The sequence below is a fragment of the Chiloscyllium punctatum genome, chromosome 16, assembly GCF_047496795.1.
Source record: "Chiloscyllium punctatum isolate Juve2018m chromosome 16, sChiPun1.3, whole genome shotgun sequence".
Lineage (NCBI taxonomy): Eukaryota > Metazoa > Chordata > Chondrichthyes > Orectolobiformes > Hemiscylliidae > Chiloscyllium > Chiloscyllium punctatum.
In genome coordinates this window covers 30799793-30809468 of record NC_092754.1, presented here as the reverse complement: position 1 = coordinate 30809468, position 9676 = coordinate 30799793, and the positions used below count along the sequence as shown (strand labels likewise).

At 42.4% G+C, this 9676-nt stretch overlaps 1 protein-coding gene across 1 annotated transcript in view; it reads left to right on the top strand.

The window, feature by feature from the left end:
* The first annotated feature begins 5653 nt into the window (after nt 1-5653).
* LOC140487127 (immunoglobulin superfamily member 21-like) overlaps nt 5654-9676 on the top strand; it is a 374679-nt gene continuing 370656 nt past the window's right edge. Inside the window, exon 1 of the mRNA XM_072586665.1 lies at nt 5654-6231. Within this exon, the coding sequence (XP_072442766.1) occupies nt 6168-6231 (64 nt within the window). The 5' untranslated portion in view covers nt 5654-6167. The remainder of the gene's footprint in view (nt 6232-9676) is intronic.

Here is a 9676-nt window from a genome sequence, read left to right as displayed (position 1 = left end):
GGTGCAACAGAAAACTGATGTTGCTCAAAGCTCTGAACTTGATGTGGTGATGCTGTTCCTTTAACAAGGTGATGCTGTCCTTGCCTTTTTTTTCAGAGAGGTCATAAAAGCAGTGATTCTGAACGGTCTAGATTGGATGGGTTTTAGGGCCAATTTGATTATAGCCAACAGATACTGCCTCAGGCAAAAGGCTTTCAAGTTAAAAAAAAACACTTGGACAATGAAAGGGGAGTGGCTGGTTTTCCCAGCTCAGCTTTTCTCTGGTTTGGTTTGGTTTTAGCAGTCTGGCTGTTTACCGAAAACAGCCAGTCTGTTGTGAAGTAATTGGATCCAAACAAACAGGTTCATGCTGATGCTCTCTCTCTCTGATCCCTCTTCTGTAAGATGCTGTGTTAGGTTTTATTTGCCAAGGGGTATTTATAGGGATTGCTGCAAATATTTGGAACAACATCATTACATTGGGATAATCTGTTGGATTTTCAGATAGGTTAAGTTATTCTGTATTCTGTTCTCTTTTGTTTGTGTTTCATTCGGTAATCTTATTAAAAAATTCTGTTTTGTTTAAAACTAAGTTGCTTGACCAGCTGTATCACTCCTGAGATATCCACTCTACGCCAGCTTAAAACAGCTAGCAAAGTTAGGGTCTCGGTTACGTCCTTGAAATGGTTTGAGGCGATCTGGCCTGGTCCAAAACATTGGCGATCATTGTCCTGTTACCTATCTCTACCTGAAAGTTACAACAGGAAGGGGACATTTTGAGAAGCAAAATCATGAAACCAAATGCTTTTTCTTTATCCTGTGGTTTTTTCTTCCTTTCCTCTTCTGAAGGTCCAGGGATGGTTTTACCACATAAACAATTACATTTGATGCTAGACAGTGAGCGATGACTGGCCATTTGACTGTGGAGGCTTCACAGCTGAGATCAAGTCTGTTCTCACCTCCATGTTTGAACCAGGGGCACAAAATAGCAATATGGAACTCACTCTCTCTCTCTCTTTCTCTGTTACCTAGTCCAGGGCTGGGGAGATCAGTTGGCATTGAGACAAATACATCACAACCTCAAATTCCTAATGCTCACTATGCTGGGCAGTGCCCTTTATTGAATGGGACATGGCGTCTGTTTATACAAGCTGACTATTCTTCCAAATACAAACTTGTTCTTTTTTCTTTGCAATTACCTTCGTAAAAATTAACAATTTGAAAAGAAATCTTCCTCGCTCTCCCTGAAGGTTTCAAACATTGAAGATCAAAATAACAGAAAAACCCTGTGGGTACTGGTGATATAAACAGTCAGTAGGTCTGGTAGCATCAGCGAATAGAGGAACAAAATTAATGTTTCAACTACAATATAACATTTCTTCAAAACTGGATATTGAAGAGCAGAAATGTTGTGTGATCACATGAAATGGGAATACAGAGAAAAATTCTATTATCTTTTCTCACTCTTTATATTGTCAATGATTACAGTACAAGACGGTGTCCCAATGATGGGGTTGGAATAACAGTGCGCATGTTGTGTACTGACACCCTCGTGGATATGATCTTATTGTCTTACGAGATTATTTGAATAAGGTGGGAAGTCTTGAAGTGGCTGAACTTCTTTTGTCAGGTCTATTCCGTTCATTGCTGCCCTGAGTTCATATAATGAAAAACTGAGGTTACCATCATCTTAGCAGATAAATGGGCTGCTCTTCCATCAGCGAGAGAGAGAAAGAAAGAGAGGGAGACAACTGGTGGTGGTTTAACTTGACGGTCACCATGACTCAAGTGAGAGGTAGAGATTGAGAAGGAGTGTTATAGAGTCATACAGCACGGAAACAGACCCTTCAGTCCAACCAGTCCATGTCAAACATAATCTTAAACTAAACGAGTTCCATTGGCCTGCTCCTGGCCCATATCCCTTTCCCATCCAGGTACTTATCAAAATGTCTTTTAAATGTAATTGTACCCACGTCCACCAGGAAGTTCAATCAACACATGAACCACCCTGTAAAAATGTTGCCCTTCATGTCTTCTTTTAAAATGTCTCTCCTTTTACTTTAACAATGTGCCCCTGGTCTTGAAATTCCCCCATCCTAGGGATAGGACAACTACCATTAACTCTATCTATATCCCTCATCATTTTATAAACTTCCATAACATCACCTCTCAACCTCCTAAGCTCCAGTGGAAAAACGTCCCAGCTTATTCAGCCTTTCTTTATAATTCAAACCTTCCTTACCTGGCAACATCCTCGTAAATCTCTTCTGAACTTCAGTATGTGGATGTACCTACGAGAGAAGGTGCAAACCTTGACCTACTCTTGGGAAATAAGGCAGGGCAGGTGACTGAGGTGTCAGTGGGGAGCACTTTGGGGCCACTGACCATAGTTCTATTAGATTTAAAATAATGATGGAAAAGGATAGACCAGATCTAAAAGTTGAAGTTCTAAATTGGAGAAAGGCCAATTTTGATGGTATTAGGCAAGAACTTTCAAAAGCTGATTGGGGCCAGATGTTCGCAGGTAAAGGGACGGCTGGAAAATGGGAAGCCTTCAGAAATGAGATAACGAGAATCCAGTAAAAGTATACTCCTGCCAGGGTGAAAGGAAAGGCTGGTACGTATAGGGAATGCTGGATGACTAAAGAGATTGAAGGTTTGGTTAAAGAAGGAAGCATATGTAAGGTAGATCGAGTGAATCCTTAGAAGAGTAAAAAGAAAGTAGGAGTATACTTAAGAGGGAAATCAGGAGGGCAAAACGGGGACATGAGATAGCTTTGGCAAATAGAATTAAGGAGAATCCAAAGGGTTTTTACAAATACATTAAGGACAAAAGGGTAACTAGGGAGAGAATAGGGCCCTTCAAAGATCAGCAAGGCGGCCTTTGTGTGGAGCCGCAGAAAATGGGGGATACTAAATGAGTATTTTGCATCAGTATTTACTGTGGAAAAGGATATGGAAGATATAGACTGTAGGGAAATAGATGGTGACATCTTGCAAAATTTCCAGATTACAGAGGAGGAAGTGCTGGATGTCTTGAAATGGGTAAAGGTGGATAAATCCCCAGGACCTGATCAGGTGTACCCTAGAATTCTGTGGGAACCTAGAGAAGTGATTTCTGGTCCTCTTGCTAACAAATTTGTAACATCGATAGTCACAGGTGAGGTGCTGGAAGACTGGAGGCTGGCAAACGTGGTGCCACTGTTTAAGAAGGGCGGTAAAGACAAGCCAGGGAACTATAGACCAGTGAGCCTGACGTCGGTGGTGGGCAAGTTGTTGGAGGGAATCCTAAGGGACAGGATGTACATGTATTTGGAAAGGCAAGGACTGATTCGGGATAGTCAACATGGCTTTGTACGTGGGAAATCATGTCTCACAAACTTGATTGAGCTTTTTGAAGAAGTAACAAAGAGGATTGATGAGGGCAGAGTGGTAGATGTGATCTATATGGACTTCAGTAAGGTCCCCCATAGCAGACTGATTAGCAAGGTTAGATCTCATGGAATACAGGGAGAACTAGCCATTTGGATACAGAACTGGCTCAAAGGTAGAAGACAGAGGGTGGTGGTGGAGGGTTGTTTTTCAGACTGGAAAACTGACCAGTGGAGTGCTACAAGGATCAGTGCTGGGCCCTCTACTTTTTGTCATTTACATAAATGATTTGGATGCGAGCATATGAGCTACAGTTAGTAAGTTTGCAGATGATACCAAAATTGGAGGTGTAGTGGACAGCGAAGAGGGTTACCTCAGATTACAACAGGATCTGGACCATGGGCCAATGGGCTGAGAATTGGCAGATGGAGTTTAATTCAGATAAATGCGAGGTTCTGCATTTTGGAAAAGCAAATCTTAGCAGGACTTATACACTTAATGGTAAGGTCCTAGGGAGTGTTGCTGAACAAAGAGACCTTGGAGTTCAGGTTCATAGCTCCTTGAAAGTGGAGTTGCAGGTAGATAGGATAGTGATGAAGGCATTTGCTATGCTTTCCTTTATTGGTCAGAATATTGAGTACAGGAGTTGGGAGGTCATGTTGCAGCTATGCAGGGCATTGGTTAGGCCACTGTTGGAATAGTGCGTGCAATTCTGGTCTCCTTCCTATCAGAAAGATGTTGCGAAACTTGAAAGGGTTCAGAAAAGATTTACAAGAATGTTGCCAGGGTTTGGAAGATTTGAGCTATAGGAAGCAGCTCAACAGGCTGGGGCTGTTTTCCCTGGAGCTCCGGAGGCTGAGGGGTGACCTTATAGAGGTTTATAAAATTATGAGGAGCATGGATAATGTAAATAGGCAAACTCTTTTCCCTGGGGTCGGGGAGTCCAGAACTAGAGGGCATTGGTTTAGGGTGAGAGGGGAAAGATATAAAAGAGACCTAAGGGGTAACTTTTTCACACAGAGGCTGGTACGTGTATGGAATGAGCTGCCAGAGGAAGTGGTGGAGGCTGGTGCAATTACAACATTTAAGAGGCATTTGGATGGGTATATGAATAGGAAAGGTTTGGAGGGATATAGGCCAGGTGCTGGCAAGTGGGACTAGATTGGGTTGGGATATCTGGTCGGCATGGACGGGTCGGACCGAAGGGTCTGTTTCCATGCTGTACATCTCTATGACTCTATAACTCTCTCCAGTTTAATAATATCCTTCCTATAACAAGGCAACAAGAACTGCACACTGTATTCCAGAAGAAGCCTCACCATTGTTCTGTACAACCTCAACGTGACGTCCCACCTCCTTTACTCAAAGGACTGAGCAATGAAGGCAATGCTTTTTAACCACCCTGTCTATATGTGACGCAAACTTCAATGGTAACCTCAGCTGGTGAGTGGAAGGTGAACACATTCTATTGACATCACTGGCCATCCAGCCAACTGAACTAACTGATCTGACTGAAACTGAGTCATGTAAACAACTGTCACTGTGAGGTTGATAGTTGAACTCAAAGTCATCTAACTGAGGTCCAGAACTAAATTGATAAGGATTGGCACAGGCTGGAGCCCAGTGGAACCACTAGCAGGATGTAAACTAGGAATTGCCACCAGTAATGGAGAGGAACTCCACCTACACCCTGAAAATGGGAATAGTCACCACAGAAAGTTGGTCAGTTAGCTCTCTCAAAAGTTGCCCTGCCTACAATATGGAACATAACTGTCGGAACACGCCCAAGCCGAGGAGAGGAAACTGCCAACACCCACCACACACCGCTCAAACAAAGTTTGAATTTAACTGTGATGCCACCTCCAGTCAAATAGCTGCCGACACTCCAAGAATAAAAAACTCGGGAGCTATTCTGGAAAGAGCTGAAAAATGTGTTGCTGGAAAAGCGCAGCAGGTCAGGCAGCATCCAAGGAGCAGGAGAATCGACGTTTCGGGCATGAGCCCTTCTTCAGGAATGAGGAAAGGTATTCTGGAAAGACCTAACCATTTTCCTGGCGGGAGCGATAGCTGCGATTGTCGAACGGTTTCATCTTTCTGTTTGGAAATGTAACAACATTCTAAAGTCAGTTTCCAAGCCCTTTTTATTTCATTCTAATCTCACATTAAATCATGAGGAGGTTTAGATAATCCCTAATCAACTGATGATATTTAACGCGTCCAATGACATCCAAAGCGTGTGGAAAGTTCACGGAGGGTTAAAATGTTGAGAAACGGGAGCGAGGAAGCAATATTTTAAGTGGCGGAGTGAGAGTTAATTTTCCAAGGAGGAGACTGCTTGAGAGAGAGAGAGAAAGAGAAATCCCTAGCATTGTTAAATCGGATTAAAAGCCAGAAATGGTGAACCTTTTTCTGGACGGGAGGGGTAACTACAGCTAGGATTTAAACATCCACTGTGCTAAAATCGAGACAGAGAGGGGAAGGGCTGGAGTGGGAGAGGGTTTCTTTTACCAGCGTCTCTCAGTCAGTAATCCCGGGGCTGAGCTGCAGGATGGAACTGCACGTACACCTCGCAGATATCCCGGCTAAATATATGCACGTTTGAGCAAAATTCTTACATTTTAATTTCCAAAAAAAAATCTCTCAAACTCCATCAAGTGGTCTGAGGATTTGAAGACAGTATGATTTTGGTTGGTTTGTTTTGGGGTGGGTTGTGCTAGGCGTCTGTTTTCTTTAACATGTGGATCTCCTTGTTCTGTGAGCTGGATGGAGCATTTTACCCATCACCTTCTCAGACCCGAGTTTAAAACTAACTGAAAATGAGCAGCAAGATCTCTTTCCAGCGACCCTTCCTCCTCCTCTATCTCGTGGACCTTACTCTCGGTGAGTTGCACTGATTACAAAACAAAATGTTACAATATTAGGGAAATGTTGCAGTATTAAGAGAGTGGGTGGTTGTTATTTGTTGAGCAAACTGTCCATTTTTAGCTAATCACAGAAAACAAATCTATTGAACGAATGCATGCATTTATTATGAAGATAGTTATCTCTGTATATTCCCAATTTGCTTTTAACCAACTCCCATCAATTGGCTGTTCGGTCCAAAGCGAGTTTTACACGGTGTTTAGGTTCCGTGTAATTTGTATTATCCTTGCATGATGAATTCCAATTGTTTTAATGAGGACCTGACATGTTCTAGCTGTAAATTATTATATTATAACAGCGTCTCCCACGAATGTGTTTTTAACCCTCGGATTTTTTTTAATGAAAGTACTGTCTCATCTTAAAGGGATTAGCATGAGAATGATAGTGTAGTTTTAAGAAGCAATGGCTATGGTAAAATCGTGAGGAAATTGCAAACAGGTTTGACTTGATATTTCATTTCATTCCTGGGATTTGTGACTGGGCAGGAATTTCCTCAACTGGGGAATCTCCACAGGGTATCAGGGATACTCTCCCCATTCTCCTGCTTGCACTTTTCCTTCTATTCCTTCATATTCTCTTTGAACTTTTGTTTTTTTTCTTTTGGTTCAGTCTGGGCCCTAAACGTTGCAGCTGCCTAGGGAATGAAATTGGAATTGGGATTGTCCAGTGCTATCCATTTCCCTGGGGAACTGTCCAGTCCATTGGCAGTCAGGATTGGGACCACTGGAGAGAGAAAAGGAACAAATGTTTGCCAAACCTTCTGTCATGAGTTGTATACTTTCCCTCCCACTCCAAATCAGAGGCCCACTCACTTCTCTCCCTGTGTTATTCTGCGAGGAGAAAGTGAGGACTGCAGATGCTGGAGATCAGAGCTGAAAATGTGGTGCTGGAAAAGCGCAGCAGGTCAGGCAGCATCCAAGGAGCAGGCGAATCAAAGTTTCGGGCATCAGCCCTTCTGCAGGAAGCTTTTCTGCCTCCATTATAGTTTGGGTCCAGGCAAATGTTCTTTCTTCAGTTGGCCATGTTATAGATCCCAGTGCATTTTTAGAGGTGATTGCTCACTCCAAATAGCTCTAAAATTAAATATGTATTGGATTTTCAACCTGCTGCTCTGAGGTATGGAGGGCTTGTGGTGTAGTGGGTAATGTCCCTGGCTCTGGGTCAGGGGTTCCGCATTCAAGCGCCATTCCAGATCTTACTGTGTTCATAACAAAACCCAGCTGAACAGGTTGTACACCCATTTGTAATTCCTTCCAATGTATGCTGGCAATGCTTGGGAGCTGTATGATAGAAAGAAAATTGGAACCTCTATCATTACTACCCAGTGTTTCAGGCTACCACATAAATATAAAAGATGTATTGTTCCAAGACAGTGTGAGCAGTACTGGATATTGACTGTGAATCAGGTTGGTGCCAACATCTTGGAGTTTAATCCCTGTTCTGGCTGGGATGGATTTGCAACCAACATCACTAGCCTACCCATGGTAGTTTTATGAGTCAGATCTGCCTTTGGCTGCTGAAGAAGGCACTGAGCTCTGACGTGGAGATAGGGAGTTTGCTGGAGACTGAGTTGCCAACTGCTCTATGGTTTTAGTGTGTGCCAGCTCCAATTTCTACTATTGCCACAGTATTGGTATGTGCACTATAGTTATACTATCATCCACAGCTCAGCACTCTCAATTCTGAATCGAGTTTGTGAGTTCTAGGCTGACTCTAAACAGACGCAAAATCTAAGGTAATGCTTCAGTCCTGTATTGTCAGAGTATTTGTATTGTTGGAGATCATTTCTAGCAGCTGAGATGTTAAACATCCATCTGCTCTCTCAGGCTAACATAAACATTCCTAGGCAATAGTTTGAATAGGAAAAGGGAGGGGGTCACATAGTCATAGAGGTGCACACTTTCAGTCCAATTTGTCCATTGCCAGTCCAATATCCTAAATTAATCTTAGTCCCGTTCGCCAGCATTTGGCCCGTATCCCTCTAAACCCTTCCTATTCATGTACCCATCTAGATACCTTTTAAATGTTGTAATTGTACCAGCCTCCACCACTTCCTCTCACAGCTCTTTCCATACACACACCAACCTCTGCTTGAAAAAGTTACCCCTTAGTGTCCTGGCTAGTTTCGCAAACATCACTACATAAACAGATTATCTGTCAATTTAACTCATTGTTTGTGGGAGTTTGTCGTATAGATAACTATAATCTTATGCTACATTAGAATACTAGCCACATTTTGAAGGTACTTAATTGGCTGTGAAGCAAGATGGGTCATCTCAAGATCAAGAAATGCAACTCTTTATTTCTTTCTGATTGAACTGAAGTTTAACACAAATTCCTACCATGGCTTTGTCAGGGCTCCTTCCATCCTAGCTCTAAACAGCACCCTCTACTGTCCCAGACACACATTACCATCTCCTATGTGAGGCATCCCTGAACTGAAGTTGACAGCTCATGGCTAATTTAAAGAGGCCATTTTTCTGCAATTAGATTTGTACCCATTGCTAAACTTCAATCCTAACTTCTCACAGCCAAAGAACACCATTTGCTACAATACAACGAATGGCAAGTTAACTCTTGCTGAAGTGGGTGTTTATTTTAATGTCTCCTACATCAAAGTTTAGTTACTTCTCCACTTAAACTGAGGAAATGCATCTTCAACTCTTGTGAAGCCACTTGGGAGAAAGAAATGTGAAATGGCTGACAGTTGTTCATCCGATAAATCCAATGGCCTGCAAACATGAATCTATTTTTATAAGTTATTTAGCAAGATGGTGAAGGGATACGTTAAACAAACTGTATTCTTCATCACACATTTCCTCTTCTCTAAATAGCTTGATTTTTGATTGATTGTTATCCTTCAGTGCACTAGGGATGAGTTAAACTCCTGTCTGTCTGACTCCTTTTAATTACTTCATAATGACAGAGTTAATGTCACAGGACTGAATTCAGAATGATTGCCAACTCTGTTGTTCAATGTATTTTGTTACAGACCTGGTTAGTCTCAGACGCAGGAATCAAAGGTATAATAATGAATTTGGAAAGCATGTATGCTTAATAATGATGGGCTGTGGCAGTTGTGCTTGACATCTCACATAGGATGTGATTTGTGACCAGGGATGTTTAGTTTTGGCATTGCTGCCTTGTCAAAATAGGAGGGATATGGAAGGTCAGCTCTCCCTTTCACTTCCTTCAAACAAGAGCGCATCTTCAATACAGATCTGCTGCAGGAACATCAAAACTAGATGGGTTAAACAGATTGAGGGCAATGTGGGGAAATGGGAGGGAGGATGGAAAGGCACAGAATTATCATGGGCAGCTAATCCTCAGTGCGATTGAATGGGTAGTTGGGAGCTACTTGAGTAGAACCAGCCTTGTTTCCTGATGAAGGGCTTTTGCCTGA